General features: G+C 42.4%; 2 protein-coding genes across 2 annotated transcripts; one reads left to right on the top strand and one right to left on the bottom strand.

Annotated features, from left to right (window-relative positions):
- Window positions 1–31: 31 nt before the first annotated feature.
- LOC114426249 (ATP synthase subunit beta, mitochondrial-like) lies at window positions 32–3,313 on the bottom strand. The gene is made up of 10 exons (XM_028393517.1): window positions 3,147–3,313; window positions 2,592–2,765; window positions 2,316–2,490; window positions 2,034–2,155; window positions 1,769–1,953; window positions 1,516–1,674; window positions 937–1,059; window positions 649–861; window positions 365–566; window positions 32–279 (listed from the first exon to the last, which is right to left on the bottom strand). Exons 1-10 carry the CDS (start codon window positions 3,250–3,252, stop codon window positions 182–184), a joined length of 1,557 nt encoding a protein of 518 aa, XP_028249318.1. The 5' UTR covers window positions 3,253–3,313; the 3' UTR covers window positions 32–181.
- A 2,981-nt stretch (window positions 3,314–6,294) lies between these two features.
- Window positions 6,295–16,924, top strand: col28a2a (collagen, type XXVIII, alpha 2a). Its single transcript, XM_028433639.1, has 35 exons — window positions 6,295–6,406; window positions 6,524–7,116; window positions 7,471–7,491; window positions 7,598–7,657; window positions 8,513–8,566; window positions 8,805–8,849; window positions 8,938–8,964; window positions 9,057–9,101; window positions 9,199–9,243; window positions 9,738–9,791; window positions 10,453–10,521; window positions 10,619–10,687; window positions 10,783–10,851; window positions 11,815–11,883; window positions 12,253–12,321; window positions 12,430–12,498; window positions 12,650–12,718; window positions 12,811–12,882; window positions 12,975–13,043; window positions 13,131–13,202; window positions 13,416–13,484; window positions 13,636–13,704; window positions 13,973–14,041; window positions 14,129–14,197; window positions 14,311–14,379; window positions 14,498–14,566; window positions 14,655–14,723; window positions 14,810–14,890; window positions 14,968–15,003; window positions 15,084–15,120; window positions 15,249–15,806; window positions 15,905–16,194; window positions 16,280–16,505; window positions 16,643–16,831; window positions 16,917–16,924. The coding sequence occupies exons 1-35, from the start codon at window positions 6,295–6,297 to the stop codon at window positions 16,922–16,924; spliced, it is 3,660 nt and encodes a 1,219-aa protein (XP_028289440.1).
- Window positions 16,925–17,270: the final 346 nt, after the last annotated feature.

Raw genomic sequence — 17,270 nt, 5'->3', positions numbered from 1 at the left:
TCTTTCTGACATTAAAAAACATGAGAAAATGTTTATATATCACAATTTTAATTTCATCTTCAATTTCCAGAAAAACGGAACCACAACACACATACATAGCATGACACGTTAGGTTCTTCAATTAGAAGTTATACTGTACAAATGTCTGGTAGAAATCTGTTCTGACTCACTGACAGATCATTTATGAATGTTCCTCGGCCAGCTTCTCAGCCTTTTGGACCACTTCTTCAATAGGACCCACCATGTAGAAAGCCTGCTCTGGCAGGGCATCATATTCACCTTGTAGACAGGAAAAGGTAAACATCATTAAAAGTCATTTGGGTTGACTTCAAATGCCCTCATCCTCTTCCAGTGCAACATTTACCTGCTAGAATGCTTTTGAAGCCTTTGATGGTTTCCTTCAGTGGGACAAGCTTGCCCAAATGGCCCGTAAAGACCTCAGCAACCTGGAACGGCTGAGACAGGAAGCGCTGGATCTTGCGGGCACGAGCTACAGTCAGTTTGTCCTCCTCAGACAATTCATCCATACCTAAGATAGCAATGATGTCCTGCAGTGATTTATAGTCCTACAAGAAGAAGAAACAGCTGTTACGCCTCGGTTTGTTTTTGGAAACAGGACATTTATAGACAGTTTCATTGTTGACTTGCCTGAAGAATCTTCTGCACACCTCGAGCAACATCATAGTGTTCAGCCCCAACAATGTTAGGGTCCATGATGCGGGAAGTGGAATCCAGAGGGTCCACAGCGGGATAGATACCCAGCTCAGCTATAGCACGGGAAAGGACAGTTGTAGCATCCAAGTGAGCAAAGGTGGTGGCTGGAGCAGGGTCAGTAAGGTCATCAGCAGGCACATAGATAGCCTGTAACATGATGAACAAGTTAAAATCAGAAAATGAGCATATGCTGAATTTTTATTAGCATGTTGTTTTTCTCACTTGCACTGAGGTAATGGAGCCCTTCTTAGTGGTGGTAATTCTCTCCTGCATAGTACCCATATCAGTGGCCAACGTTGGCTGGTAACCCACAGCAGAGGGGATACGACCGAGCAGGGCAGACACCTGAGGGATATAAACATAAATATTAAAGGTAGGGTAGGAGATTTCATTCTGATGCACTTTTTGTTAAATTAGTGTAACTTCTCTTTACAATCCGATAGCAACCGATTAGTTCGGCAGTTTGGCATTAAAACGAAGAATATTAATCATCTGTGGAAGCTATAAAACGCTAAAAACATCAGCCAATCCTCCGGGTGGACCCTGCGCGGAGTATTGGCTGGTTGTCACTCTCTTCCTGCTCTGCATGATGGCTGAAGTCACAGACTACAGCTCATCTTCAGGTAATGCGCGTCCATGTGATTGGGAGGCGTGGCTTTGGGGTGAGCTCCGAGAGAAAGGGGCGTGAGTTTACTTTCAAAATCTGGCTGGCTCTCACTGAGTTTTCAAAATCTCCTACCCTACCTTTAAGACAAAAGACTTAAAAGCCAAATACTGACAAAAGTAAGTGGGATTTCACACCTCTGATCCAGCCTGGGTAAACCTGAAGATGTTGTCGATGAAGAGAAGTACATCCTGTCCCTCCTGGTCACGGAAGTATTCAGCAACAGTCAGACCAGTGAGAGCAACTCTGGCACGAGCACCTGGAGGCTCGTTCATCTGCCCGTACACCAACGCCACCTTAGAGCACAAAGAAACACATTACGCAAACGCATTATTAAAGCCTGCATATGCATGGATCTTTCTCTCCTACTTAACTGATTGAGGATGTCACCTTTGATGTGGTGTCCTTCAGGTTGATGACACCAGACTCGATCATCTCGTGGTACAAGTCATTCCCCTCACGGGTTCTTTCTCCCACTCCGGCAAACACAGAATAACCACCATGAGCTTTGGCCACATTGTTGATCAGCTCCATGATCAATACAGTCTTGCCCACACCGGCGCCGCCAAACAGACCTGCAGGATTACAGCATGTAGAATCATTAATCATCATGATAACTTTAAGTCTATTAAAGGTTATAGAGTAGTTTACAAACCGATCTTTCCACCCTTGGCATACGGTGCCAGCAGATCTACCACTTTGATGCCAGTCACCAGGATCTCCTGCTCCACACTCATGTCGGTGAACTCAGGGGCTTCAGCATGAATAGGAGCAGTCCTGCAAGACAATGACAGATTAAGTCAGTCACTATAAGAATAAGGCTGGTGATATGATGCACATTTTCACACGTCATCCAGATTTAAAATTAAAAAGGGGCCACATAGCAGGCAGGACAGTTACAGTGTACTGACAGCATCATGATCCTCTTGATACTTACAGTTTTGTATTAATTGGACCCCTCTCGTCAATGGGTTCTCCGATCACATTCATAATCCTGCCCAGTGTCTCGGGACCCACAGGAATCCTGATGGGAGCCCCAGTGTCAAGCACCTGCTGACCACGGACCAGACCCTCTGTACCATCCATGGCAATGGTCCTCACTGTGTTTTCACCTGGACAAGCACATGAACAGGTACAGCAGTGTGTTATTCATAAGAATAACACTGACTTCTTGAATGAGTGCTTCAGTCCTGGGTTACTTCATCACACTCACCCAGGTGCTGTGCCACCTCCAGCACCAGCCTGCTCTCACGGCCAAGCACCTCCAGTGCATTGAGAATGGGAGGCAGGGCTTCGTCAAACTGGACATCCACCACAGCACCGATAACAGCCACTATGCGGCCATTAGCCAGGGCTGCCCGAGCAGCTGGGGCAGCGTAAGCCCTGCCTGAGGAGGACAATGAAATGACATCTACAAATGAAACAGCATCACAGCAGCACCCAAACAGAAAACCTACATGAACACTTCATTGTGGAATAATATGAGCGCCTGCATTCTGTTTGAACTCAGAAAAAGTTTCACGTAGTGTGTGATACTCTGTGCTGCTCAGGAAGGTCATTGACAGGGGGCGGCTTACTGAAGCCTGCGTGAAGCTACAAACCCCACATGAAACATAACCAAGCTGATCTGTTGTATGAGCCGCTTTAATTCATCATAAATGAATGAACACACGGGGGTTAATCTAAGACCTGCCCGACTGATGACCGCGCAGCCGCTCCACAAATAACACTGACAGTCGGCTACAGATTTAAAAGTGTAATCTCTTACTCGAATTAAGAGCCGCATGTCTCCCGCTGAGGGTCTTCAGAGAGCTGACACCGGGTTTTAAAGCCTGCAAAGCCCCGCTGCAGCAACGTCCCACGGCGCCTAGCATGGTTAAAATGGCTGAAGGTGAGACCCCAGCGGCTGCAACCTCCGAGACTGGACGATGAGACCAATGCGGAAGTGGCGTGAAGTGCAATACCGCCGATGGCCTGCAGAGGGGGCTCAAGCCACGGTGGTGCCCGAGACTATGGTACAACCGTCATATATTTAAAAATGAGATTATTTATATAAATATATGTTAGATAGATATTTTTTTATTAAATATCAGTTCAACAAAAGGCGTGAGTTATCAGATTTATATCTAAATAGCAGATTAATACCTGTAGGAAATTAAGATTTATAAGAGTTAACCGTGATAGTTATGAGATTAAAAATGAAGCAGACAATAGAATACAAAGTTTTTACTAATAAATTCATTTTAAAATTAGCCACTCCCTCTCCTGGCTCCATTCAGCAAAGAACAGTGTTGATAAGTGACATCTCATCGACAGCTTTAACAAGGCCTGTCTCACACACTGTTGTTGGAGTGATCCACTCTGGTGGTGGGGTCATCTCCTGAGGCTGCAACTGTTCAGACAAACCACAACATGTCTGTCACAATTACACAGCCAGATCTTCTCTGAAATATTTTATGTGCATACTAAGTATATTTTAGAAATGTATTATAGAAGCATTTATTATTATTTACACTCATTTTAATCCTACTTTAACTTGGGTATTATGTAATACATTAATTACCCTCCTAATTTTCTGCAGTCTATCGTCAGTGATTAAAATACAGATTACAGTAAACATGCACATTGTTGTCCCTCTCCTAACATGTCCCAGCGGCCTCCCCCTGTCCCGTAGCAAGAGCAGGAGTGTTGGCATGGCTCCTGTTGATCTGATAGATCTATAGAGAAACACTTACTTAATCCCATAAGGAGGTTCCCTTTGGTGTGCACTCCTAGTTTCCATCAGTGTCTTTGTTATTAGTAAACATGGAGGCAGCACATCATCTACATCTCGACATCAAGAGTAGTGCAAGCTGCATATATTTAATAACTAGAGTCACTGTGTGGTCCTGTTCTTCCCGCTCTCCCACCCCCTCCAACTGCAGCAGCCTCTCACTGAGGCTGGTTGCTGATGACAGCTTGAATAGGATGGCTGGCATTTCAGTGATCAGACAGCAGTCTGTTCAGTGCCTTCTTTGCTCTCTTCACTTTCTTCCCCCACAATGCAGGTCAGGGTAATGCAATCTTCCTGTAGAGATGAGTAGCGTTAACCTTACCAACTGCAAATCATTAATGCATCGGCAATACAGTGGTGCTCAGATGCCCCCATTGTTCCTCGTGAGCAGGACAGTTTACTGGATGTGATTGAATCCAAAGAGGCTGATGGCCCTTGGACCACAGTGCATTTTAAAGTAAACATTAACACTGTAAAAGGGAGCAGACATGACATCTGCCATTCATGACATTCAAAGCTGTTTAATCCCCATATGTTACTACATAAAGTAACATAGCAGCTCCTGCAAGACAATCTGGCCCACAATCCTGATGTCCTCTGGTTTGTGGTCTCCTCAATGCATCCATGGGTGAAGGCCTCATCAGCAACCTGGAGGGTGCACGTTCAATGTTAATTAAACCTAACAGAGGAAACTCACCTAAAACAATAAAAACAGGTAATTAATCCCTAAATTTGCAGGATCGGCATGTTTCAACAAGTCAACATTCACATCCCATTGTCAACACCACTACAGGAGTGGAACCACACTCTGGTGTTGCACTTTTAAAGACTAAACACTGGGGGGTGTTCTGCAACCCAACCTGAACATAGAAAAACACAAATAAGAAACATAATTGTTAATTTGTTTTCTGTGATTTAGATTTGCAATAAAGCCACCTGTCTCATAGGGCACGGTGAGCCACAGCACCAACCTGACACCTGATGAGCCCAGACAGGGTTGAATGGTCCATTAATGTGGGCCAACTGAACTTATTTTCATCACTTGCCTTGAATAGCCACCACCCACCACACAATAAAGATGCAGGTGTTTTGTTTTTTTCCCAAACCATCATTTTGTGCAACATTCCTCTGTGTCAGATCGTCTCTTCTAATTATGTCTTGCCTGGAGATTTGCAATACAAAGCCTCTTCTTCTCAATAAAAGCAGACAGAAGGCTCAGTGAAGCCTCAAACAGTCTGGAGAGTACTAAAAGTGACCTTTCCTGCCAGTAAGTGGTCAAATGGTCATCTCTCAGAGTCTGAAAGGTGAAGCAACACCTGCAGCTATATATGTTGTTTTTAGCATCTGTAGTTTGTAAAATTTTTTAACCCTTTTTCCTCAGGCAGGGGCAGCTATGGTCATTCCAAAGTCCAGGGGTGGAGACCAAAGGTGAGCAGACCTTTGCCATTGTTGCCTCTAAATTTTAAAAACCTCATCCGTGTGGAATTTATGCTGACATCACTTTTTATATCAACACTTAAAACTTACTTTATCTCAGCTGATTTATGTTGGTCAAAGGACCAATACCATCCAAAGACAAAGTAAATCATAAGTTTAATAAAATACACATTTAAAATTCACATTTAATTTATCGGAATGATGGTATTAAGATTATTATTTTATTTAATTCACTTTGAGTAATCTAACAAAATGTGGTTTTACATTTAAGGGGGTGTGTTTCTGCATGTAATTCATACGTTACCCTCGTAATATAGAAATCTGCCTATCAGTCTACAGTTCAGTGATCACAATACAGATTACAGCAAACATACACATTGTTGTCCCACTCCTGCAAACATGTCCCAGCGGCCTCCCCCTGCCCCGAGCAAAGAGCAGGATTGTTGGCATGGCTCCCGTGGATCTTATCCGTGGGTGCCTCCTTATAAAGGAGGAGTGAGCGTCTCAGGGTCTCTCACTTTCTTCTCTCAGAATGACTGACACTTCTGCTGCATGATAAACGAGCTAGCTGGAGTTCTGTGCTCCTCTGCTGGTCCCTGGACTCTGAAAATTTAGCCTGCATTTGCAGTCTTTTTTTCTACTTCTAGTGTGTTTTAGAGTGTAATTTGAAAGATTTTGAAATATTTTTCTTTCTTCAGGGGAAAGAATGTTTTCCTGTTTTACATCAGTGCTGCTGGTGGTCACAGTGCTGTCCGGTGTCTGGGCCCAAGACTCTGGGTGGAAACCCAACACAAAATCAAGGGCCAATAATGGAAGAGGTGAGAAAATGACTTAAATGAACCTTTTTTTTCTCTCATTACAGCATTTTGCCACTTTACTAAACCTATTACAAAACTATTAAATGTATGCGTCACATTGATTTTAATACTGTGCCTACTTCATCCTTATCCTTGATGAAGACTGTAGCTTGGACATCTTCTTCCTGTTGGACAGCTCTGAGAGTGCAAAAGACAATTTTGAGCAGGAGAAGCAGTTTGCAGTGGACACAGTGGACGGACTCCAAGGTGCTCAGCTGCAGACCGGCTACAAGTTGAGTCTGAGGGCTGCTCTGCTTCAGTACAGCAGTCATGTTAAAACAGAGCAAACCTTCAATGACTGGAATGGATCTGAGAAGTTCAGGTCCCAGATAGGTCCCATTGATGCCATCGGGCATGGCACCTACACCACCTACGCCATCACCAACATGACCAAGATCTACAAGGAGGACTCCAACTCAGACGTCATCAGAGTGGCGCTGCTGCTGACAGACTTTGAGTACTCTCCAAACAACCCGGACATTTTCTCTGCAGTCACTGAAGCCAAGAACCAGGGCATCAAATTCTTTATGTTGGGCATCACCAGGAGAGCCAATGAGTCAACCAAAGCGGCCCATCTCCGCAGGCTGGCCAGCTCCCCCACCTCCCCCGCCTCCCTCTATCTCCATAATTTGCAGGATGAAGACGTGACAAAAAAAATAGTCGCTGAAATTGTGAGTATTCACTGAATGAAGAGTATTTTGAATGCATGTTCTTTATATAGGTGTCTCCTCAGAGCTGACACACAGGCAGGTCTTTTCAGGTATTTCTATAGAAGTGGAATGATGACAGTGCTCTGGTGTTCATGACAGGTCTGGATTTGAGCTTTTGGAGCTGACATCTATATGTTGTCAGGATTATGTTTGTGTCCTATTAAGGCTTTTCTTTTTTTCAGAAAAATGGGTTTAGTTGTGGATATTTTCTTTATTGATATTTCAATTTTATAGATTTATCATATTTATTGTGGTACATTGAATCCAAGAATGAACAAACTACAACATTTATAATACCTTTTGTTTTCTTTGCAGGTCAATTTAGCTAATGAAGAAGTAAGTGCATTTACAATTTAACATTTAATAACATGCAATTATGTGACTTTGACAGTATAAGGTTATATCCATGAACAACTCATAACAAACTCTCTTCTCTTTGAAGTGTCCATTGACTCAAAGCTGTACTTGTGAGAAAGGAGAGTTGGGACCCCCTGGGCTTCCAGTGAGTATTCTTTTTTTAAAAAAAAAACACCCCCAAAGTCAAAGTTTTCTTTTTAAGTGTCAGAGATGTCAGAAGGGAATATCTCTGATGTCCTGTGTGATCATGGTAATTGTGCAGCTTTTGTTCAGACAGGATAATTGCGCTGCTGGTTCAGTGTAGCATAAAGGCATTTGCACGAGCAAAGTAAGTGGATAGGTGGTCCTGGCCCACATTTTAAATGCAAATCTATGGCAACAGGAAAAGGAAAAGCAAGACTGTAGTAAGCTGTTCCCACAGGAATATATTTGTCCTGTCTCAGCCAGTTATTGTGCATCTCCCATGCAACACATTTTGTGCTTGGCTAAATCTCACCTAAATCTGCTACGGTCAGCAGGAGGAAGATTGAGGGGCTGCAGCAGTTTAACAGCAGTTATTACACAGCAACGCCCACTCACATTTTCCCTAAGTCCCCTCTTCTTCTCTGATAACAGCACAGGTAGGATCAAGCTTTCACCCGACAGTCATGTTGCTGACAGACAGCTGTGAGTCCAGGTGCGTTCTCCTCAGAGAGATTCTTCAGATTCTAGCAGTCAGACTAAACGCCTCTCATGATTGCTCTAATTAGTTTAATGGCCACGAACTAGCAATTTCAGAGGTGGGGGTGGGGGGTCAACTAAAACACATTGTCCAGGTGCTGTGCAAGATGTCATGTTGACAATGACTTATGTCCCAGGTCACTGACTCTTTTCCTCTTCTGTCCTGCTGACGTCTCAGGTTATGCGTCATAGCATTATTTGTATGCATGGGAACAAGAGAGATAAGTGTCAGACCATGACATGAATCAAATTTTAACCCTGGCTTTGTTTCACTCCTCAGGGGAAGAAAGGTCGTCCCGGAAATGATGGAGCTCCAGGGCCTAAAGGGCTAAAGGTGCGTATGACTTTTTAGCTGGCAGGCTCCTTGTGTCATACTTCTGGAGTTCATCATACATGAATTCTTTGGAAGTATAGATTAAAGGTTTCCCTTTCGAATCTCATTAGTCTTCAACTGGGACTTAAATACTGCCACGCAGGCAATTGTTAGCTATGAACTGAAATACAAGCTCATTCAAAGTTTGATAAATACACATTCATTTCTATATTAAGTGAATGTAATTCTTTCCTATCAGGGTGACGCTGGATTAAGTGGATTACCAGGACGTGAAGGTGCTGAGGTAAATACACTACACTACTGTAATACATGACCAAAACTTTAGAAAACCCAATGCTTGTTACACATAACAACTCAATTCTTTTTTGCAGGGGAAACCAGGTTACAAAGGAGACAAGGTCTGCAACCTAACATAATGACAACTAATACTTTTTATTTTATTTTGTTGAAGACATTTTAAACCTGTGCAATACTTATGATTTTTGCACAGGGGGAAACCGGAGAGTGTGGTACTCCAGGAATCAAAGGAGACAGGGTATGACTGATTGTAAACACTTCCTGAATATTACATATTTTCAGACTGATGTGTGCAGCTGTTGTTTTTAATTTGTGGTCTCTGTGATGTGCATCAGGGTCCTGAGGGTCCAATTGGTCAACGAGGACCAAGAGGTTTGGAGGTTTGTGACAACTTTCCTTTTATCAAGTTTGTTTTTCATAGTTAACAAGTATTGTTTTGGCAACGAGGCAAATGAGATGCCTAACTAAGACGTAGTTTTGGGAGTAACAGAAATCATGCATTATAGTCCCAAATTGTCTGGTAATGGTATTGTGTTTAATTTTTTCTTACTTTCATCGTTGACTCTGTAAGTTAGTTTAGTGGAACACTTGGCTGACAAACTGCTTACTATAGTGAGCAATCTTACTGTACATTGCCAGCTGACTGCTTATCAGCTTGTTGGCATCGTTAGCGTATTAGCTAGCTTGCTAAGCAGGTCAAGCTAACAAACAAACCAAGTTAACATGAATGATTAGTGACATGTAAATAAAATGTAAAAAAGCGTCTGCTGAGAAAAACAAAAACTCAGGAATAAATTCAATCTTCATCCTGCCAGACAAAACTTGAAGTTTGTGAATGTTTCTTCCTTTAATGACTATATGCATGTTCCTGTAGGGCTTACCAGGACCACATGGAGACATTGGACCAGAGGGCCCTCAGGGAAAGCAGGTCAGCCCCTTTTCACCACTTTTACTTGCGCACATCTGCTATCGTCTTTATATTTCCATTTATGATTAGCTAAACATGAGGTTTAAGCTTTACCACCTCCGTATTGACCCGACAGCACAAAGCTGCGTGTGTCCCCCTGTGTGAGTCTATGGCAAGGAGCCACTGTCTTCCCCATTATTACTGTTATAGTTAAACCGTTGCTTTAAGAAAAGTCTTACTGCAGGCCCTCCTAATGCCATGCATCCTGTTTCTAAATACAGACTAGGAAGTGCCTACAGCACTAGTCAGCTCCTCCTAATAACATACATGGAAAGCTAGTGTGCCTCAGCATGTGGCTACCATAGGCTCATCCTGCCAACAGGTCCTCACATGACTATACACTGAGACACAATATTACCCCATTAGCTGGAGTCTGGGTGTCCTTTGTGTAATATAATATCTGTTAGCTCCATCAAAAGGGAGCCAAGTAAGACAAGCATGTGAGTTTATTTACATGCTGAATACAATTCTGAGGAAAATCTGTATAATTACACAGTGGTGAAACATAGTAAAATATGTAAACTAAAATTAATTAATTACAAGGATAGAACAGAATTGTGGTTCAGTAGGCTGTATATAATTTTAGCTCCAGTGTAAAATGTTGCCATGTTTGTTATCAAAGGGCGAACGGGGTCCAACTGGCCCTTCAGGAATTCAGGGGGACATTGGTATTGGACTTCCTGGACCAAAAGTAAGCCATTGTTGTCTGTATACTGAGTACTTACAGTTCAGTGTCAGTGTCTACATTTCTTTGTTGTTCTTCTCATAAACTCTATGTTAATCCACAGGGAGATATGGGGTTCCAGGGCCGCCCAGGTCCTCCTGGTCCTCCAGGAGTGGGTGAACATGGTCCTCCTGTAAGTTAAGAAGCATCAAAGTCTGTGCTACATATATTTTTTTGTCTGTGACACACTTTTGAGCCTAGACGACATATACTCTGCTTTGTTTAAAGGGACTTCAAGGACCACAGGGTGTTCAAGGGGAAAAAGGACCCCAAGGTGAAGGGCTTCCTGGACCAAAGGTATGACTTCCAGTCCCATTAACTCTATTTTTGAAAGAAACATACAGCTCTTGTATGATTAATTAAATGATCATGTGTTCATCATCCTGCAATGCGTAATGTTGAAACAGTAGATAAATGTTATTGGAGAGAAATGTCTCGATCTTCTCTTCTGTACTGTTAATGTCTTCAAAAACCTGGTACAACTAGCACTCTACAAATCATGCTGACCTGAGGGCACACCTCTTAAAAATCAAACAGAATCTTACACACAAAAGTAATGAAAAACTGAGACCCCTCTGTTCCCTTTATATGCAGAAGAGATAGCTATTCAATAAAAAGCTATTAATCATGAGAATCCAAATATTGCTGTACCATAACGTTCCTTGAGGCTTGAATCAATCATTTGATGTGGTATGTTCCCTTATGCTAATATAATAGGGGATGAAAATCAACAAAGGTCCTAGAAGTCCAAAAGATACTCACATTCATATTATTTAAAGCTAAGATAAGTTACTGTTGACGTCTGTGTCTTTAAGCTGTAACTGGGCCGTCTTGCAGTTCTTTGTCCACATCTGTCAAAATCAGCCTTTGTTCCAGCTCACTGACTCACAACTCAAGTGTCACTAGTCTCCTGTACAAATGTTCATTTTCCTCCTACTGCAACATGTTGCACCATGAAACTCACAGAGGACCCATTCAAATCCAGATAACTGAGATTTAGCTATTAGCCAAGTATGGGCATTAATATTGCTGGCAGCTGGTACTGAAGTATAGCAGTAAAGAAAATAAACAATGAAGTAAGACTGACATCTGTGTTAAAGGAAAACACTCATTCCTAGTGAATGGAATAATTTTTTGCATCATTGGCAACAGGAGCCAACATGTTCTTCTTCCATACAGAGAACAATGCACATTTGGCTGTGACCTAATTTCAAAAGGTTGTTGTATAACTGATTAATATGACCTGGTTTTCTTCCACAGGGGGATCGAGGGCTCCCAGGTCCAAGGGGGCTGACAGGACAGCAGGGAGCTGGAATCAAAGGAGAGAGGGTGGGTCTGCTAAAGAGAATTCTCTGCAACATGTACACAACAAAGGCACTAATGAAATCCATAAGGGCAACCCAAACTCTCCCATAATGGGAATGTAATAAATAAAACATCTGGTTACTGTGGGAAAGTTGAAGCTAGCACATGAGGTGTGTGCATGTCACCTTTTGAGAAAAAGTACGTTGTGTGTGACAGTCCTGGTATGAATTATAATGAGCACTTTATTTATAAAGATTTGTTCTTTTATGCTATTAGTTTTTTTATTATTATTATATTGTCTTCTTGAAACAATTAGTCGACTTATCATTTGGCCTAATAATATACATAGTTGGGTGAAATAATGTAATACACTGACTGGGGTTTCTCTTCCAGGGTGAACTTGGGCCCCCAGGTCCACCAGGGCCAACTGGACCAGAAGGAGTGGGCATACAGGGAGAGAAGGTCAGCAAAATATTTGTATCTGAGATGCCTATCTAAATGTATGTATCTCACTTTGTTGCACAAATAAATGTAGCGCATGCTGAATTATGATCTCATTTAATCTCACAGGGTACTGAGGGGCCAAGAGGTCCACCAGGACCCAGAGGACTTTCAGGAGAAGGTCTACCTGGACCTAAGGTTTGTTAAAAGCCATGAAAAATTCACATTAACCTTTATCTTTGTCACACAGACACAATGGTAGTTTGATTGCAGGTGAGACACATCAAGAAATATATATGTTTCAGTCAAGCAAGTTGTAATGTTATAATCATGGTGTTTCGATTCAAAGGGAGATCAAGGTTTACCAGGAGAGCAGGGAGCTCCAGGAGAGACAGGCATTGGTGAAGCTGGAGCAAAAGTAAGACATCATTTCTTGAACAAAACCTGCCACCTCATTCAGGGTGCACATTGTAACAAAAGGCAAGGCATAAACAACTAATACTGTTACAGGGAGAACCTGGAGCACCCGGATTTGGTGGCCTGCCTGGTCTTCCAGGGGAAGATGGAGCTCCAGGACAGAAGGTAGATTGCAATACATAACATTCCTGCAGTGCTTGATCCTATACCTTCCTTTGTCCACGGGACTCACTGCATGTATTCTTGTCTTCTTGTAGGGGGAGCCTGGTCTGCCCGGTTTAAGAGGTCCTGAGGGAGTGCAAGGCATTGGCATTCAAGGCGAGAAAGTATGTTTCAGATTATTTCTGGGTAGAGCATGTTTAAAATCACATATTTACTTACCGGTACATAATGTCTGTGGTACTCCCTCCCAGGGCGACCAGGGTCTGAGGGGTATCCGTGGTTTACATGGGCCTCCTGGTATTGCTGGACCTTCTGGACCAAAAGTAAGAATTCTTTCACAAGTAAAACATGGTATTATAACTGGGATAATAATCCCAGTTATAATACCAAGAGGGGTTACGTTGATAAGGTAACCCCTCTTGATGCTACGCTAACCTAAACTGAGCCGAACATGTGTCTTATACAGCTTGATGGCAGCACAGATATTGACAGCCATAAACTGGAGCTTAAGTTTCTTCCCAACTTTTATTTTCAAGGGTGAACGTGGGATGCCAGGCCAGCAGGGCATGTCAGGGCCACCGGGACGCTCCATATCAGGTCCAAAGGTAAATCAACAATACCCTCATCATTAAACTGTCTCCTAACAGCGATTTTGACAGTCAGCCAGAGGAACTGACAAGCAGAGTCTGATGCAATGAAAGGCATCAAAGGTTTCTGCCAGTACTTGCCACTGAAATGTAATTGTTCTGTGTTCAGGGTGATATTGGTCCCTCTGGTCCTCCTGGTCCTATTGGTGATCCAGGCTATGGATCACCTGGTCCAAAGGTAAATACTGTACATTTTTGATTATACATAGGTAAGGGACAATGTATTGCAAGCCAATGATAATGGCAAACAACCCTGCAAACTCCTTATTATATGTACAGCTTAATCAATACTTTCACTGATAAATGAATTGATTTAAAACATAATTTACTAGACCTTTACTAGACAACTGACCAATCAGAATCAAGTATTCCATTCAGTAATGTAATAACCATATTGATCTAGACAGCTCTGTGCCAGGCTTGATCAGTGAATTTTGTCTTATTAGGGGGACCGTGGTTTTCCAGGTTTTCCAGGACCACAAGGCCTAAAAGGAGAGGGCATCCTTGGCCCTGTGGTCTGTATCATCGACTAAAACAGTCATATGATAAAATCTTAAATCCAGCATGCAACCATTTAACCATGTGTGTTTCTGCTTTTCCAGGGTCCTCCAGGCTTACCAGGCTTACCAGGTGAGCCCGGTCCAGAGGGACATGGAATTCCAGGTCCTAAGGTTTGTTTGTTTAGATACTTCTGTCTTTTGTATATTTGTCTTTGTCTATGCGTGTGCATGTGTGTATTTATGTGTATGAAGACTCTCATTTGATAATTTCATATCTGTTTCAGGGAGACATTGGCTTCAGGGGATTGCCAGGTTTGCCTGGCCCACCAGGAGAGGGTCTAAAAGGGCCACCAGTAAGAATGATTAACTAGAAAACAGTTTGATCTAATCATATAAAATATTTTAAACTAAATCATTGCTACAGCAGCAATAAAGTTAAAATAAATGTGTTTTATTCTTAACTGCTTTCAGGGTCATGTTGGACGGTCTGGACCTCCAGGTCCTGTTGGACCTCCAGGAGAAGGTATCCAAGGTCCGAAGGTACATCCCAGTTTTACAGAAAGGGTCATGATTATTTTATAAGTTTGAAACTCTTCTATTATTCGGTAACACCAATATTTGATTTCAGGGTGAGCAAGGATCTCAGGGCCTGACTGGGCCTAGAGGGCCTCCGGGACAAGGATTTCCAGGAGTCAAGGTGATCAGTCTATAAATGTATCTTTCTAATATTTTATTCACATCTCTTTAACTGATCTCTGAATAATTCCTCTTCCTTTGTTACAGGGTGATCGTGGATTACAGGGTGAAAGGGGAATGAAGGGTACAAAGGGAGACATGGGAGATGCTGGAGTACCTGGCGAATCGGTAGGCAACACAGATCATGATCCTCACATTATTCAGAAGTCTGCAACATTTAATCATGTTTTTTTACCCTCCCCCAGGGGAGACCAGGGCAAAAGGGAGAAACAGGCCTTACAGTAAGTTCAATAATTCAACATTATGTTTACATCAATTCAAAAATCAAATAAATCACTAATGAGTTTTGCACACTTTTAAGAGAGAAGATATCATTAAGCTGATCAAAGAAATCTGTGGTAAGAACAAACATGCCAAGATTTTTTTTACATGACATGTAACAGAGAGACATTGGTGCTCTTAGACACTTCAGTAAAAACACCACTCAAGTGAAGCAGTATTTCAACTGTACTTTATTATTTTCCAGGATGTGGCGTCAAGTGTAAAGATAAGCCGATGGAGCTTGTGTTTGTTATCGACAGCTCAGAGAGTGTCGGCCCAGATAATTTTGAGATCATCAAAGGCTTCGTAAGCAGTCTGGTGGACCGGACTACAGTTGGACACAATGCCACCAGGATCGGACTGCTCGTCTACAGTCTGGCTGTCCATGTAGAGTTCAACTTGGCTCGTTACAGGAGCAAACAAGACATTGTGCAGGCAATCCGGAAAATTCAGTACATGGGTGAAGGCACCTACACTGGCTCCGCCATCAGGAAGGCAACTCGGGAGGTATTCTTCAGTGCCCGCCCTGGGGTCAGAAAAGTAGCCATCGTCATCACTGACGGGCAGGCAGACAAACGAGACCCTGTGAAGCTCGACATCGCTGTGAGAGAGGCTGAAGCAGCAAAGATTGAGATGTATGCCCTAGGGATCGTTAATTTCTCTGATCCTACACAGGCTGGGTTCATACAAGAGCTCAATCTTATTGCCTCTAACCCAGACAGTGAACACATGTACCATATTGATGACTTCAATACACTACCAGGTGAAAAGTCAGATGTTGTAAATGTCATTCATTAACAGTGTCATGCAGAGGTTTGTCAGTGCCTAAAATTAACAGATGTCTGCATTTCTTTTCCTCAGCTTTGGAGTCTAAACTTGTCAGTCAGCTCTGTGAAGATGAGAACGGACCCTTCATTTACAATCGCATCACAAACGGACACTGGAACGGCAACAACGGCAATGGTCTTAATGGAAACAATGGACTCGCGGAGAATGGATATAATGGCTATGGCAACAATGTAAATGGAACCAATGTGAACAGTGATCATTACCAGGAGGAGATCCAAAATAAGAGACGCGCCATCAGCCGAGGCCGTGGAGACACGTCCACACTGCCCATCAGGGCTGATCCTCTCCCTGTGCAGGTCTATGCTGACGGCTACATTACGTTGCTTTAACTGTATTTACCGATTGACCGTGACACTGATACATTTTTCTTGTCATTTTGTAATCTAGGAGGATGATGATGGTGAAGATTTAGATGCAAGGGCCCATGTGAGAGCAGGTAGCAGTGTGTCTATAATCAATAAAAAGACATTGTTGTCACCACTGAGAGAAAGCTCTGTCTCCAATAAGGCAGTGTCATCATCTTCATCTGCAAGATCATCATCAACACTGGCCTCAGTTTCTTCCTTAAAATCTGATGAGCTGCAGGCTGCAGTGAGTGTTGTCCTGCCAGAAGGTAAGTACTGCACCCCTCCTCTGTCGACCTTTAATGTTTAACTTTCACAGTGCTTAGAATAACTGCGTATGTGATTGATTAAATCTAACTTTATGTTTCTTGTAAAACATGCTTCTCATACACTATTTCTTCTTCAGAGGCCCCTCTGGATCCCCGCTGTAACTTCAGCTTAAGCCTAGGCCCCTGCAGAAACTATGTCACCCGCTGGTACTATGACAAGCAGGCCAACGCCTGTGCACAGTTTTGGTACGGAGGTTGTGAAGGAAACAACAACCGCTTTGAAACAGAGACAGAATGCAAGAAGACTTGTGTTCTATTAAGAACAGGTAAGCTTTGTAGATCTTTCACATCAAATGTGTACATATTCATTTAAATATGTGTTTCTGAATATTATACTCTTGTCTCTTTCAGCTGAATAACAGGAGAAGAAGAACACACAAAGTGGATTTTACAGTCTGTAGTGTAATGTGATGGATTTCTTTTATAACACACTGTTCCTAATAACTTAATAATGCATTATTAATAATAATATACTGTACTGGCTTCATTACCTCAAAAACTGTATTGTGTTTAATACATAAGGAGAAATTCTCTATTCAGGGGCTGTCCTGGTTTGAGTGTTTCAGGAAACAAAGTATTATTTGGAATGTGCAAATACATTCTTTATACTTCTCTGAAGACAGAATTTTACGTTTTACTTTTTACGGAAACATGTTTACAATACTTTTATGTGTGTGCTTTTGTGTCTTTTTATTGTAATGTGGC

This window comes from Parambassis ranga, chromosome 21 (assembly GCF_900634625.1).
Source record: "Parambassis ranga chromosome 21, fParRan2.1, whole genome shotgun sequence".
Taxonomy (NCBI): domain Eukaryota; kingdom Metazoa; phylum Chordata; class Actinopteri; family Ambassidae; genus Parambassis; species Parambassis ranga.
This window is presented reverse-complemented; position numbering and strand designations above follow the sequence as displayed.

Coding starts and splice junctions, on each gene's coding strand:
- LOC114426249 (XM_028393517.1), bottom strand. CDS start 3,252: ATGCTAGGCGCCGTGGGACGTTGCTGCAGCGGGGCTTTGCAGGCTTTA. Junction 1,954..2,033: donor TGCCAAGGGTGGAAAGATCG/GTTTGTAAACTA, acceptor GTAATCCTGCAG/GTCTGTTTGGCGGCGCCGGT. Junction 280..364: donor CTTCAAAAGCATTCTAGCAG/GTAAATGTTGCA, acceptor CCTGTCTACAAG/GTGAATATGATGCCCTGCCA.
- col28a2a (XM_028433639.1), top strand. CDS start 6,295: ATGTTTTCCTGTTTTACATCAGTGCTGCTGGTGGTCACAGTGCTGTCC. Junction 6,407..6,523: donor AAGGGCCAATAATGGAAGAG/GTGAGAAAATGA, acceptor AATACTGTGCCT/ACTTCATCCTTATCCTTGAT. Junction 16,195..16,279: donor CTCTCCCTGTGCAGGTCTAT/GCTGACGGCTAC, acceptor TTTGTAATCTAG/GAGGATGATGATGGTGAAGA.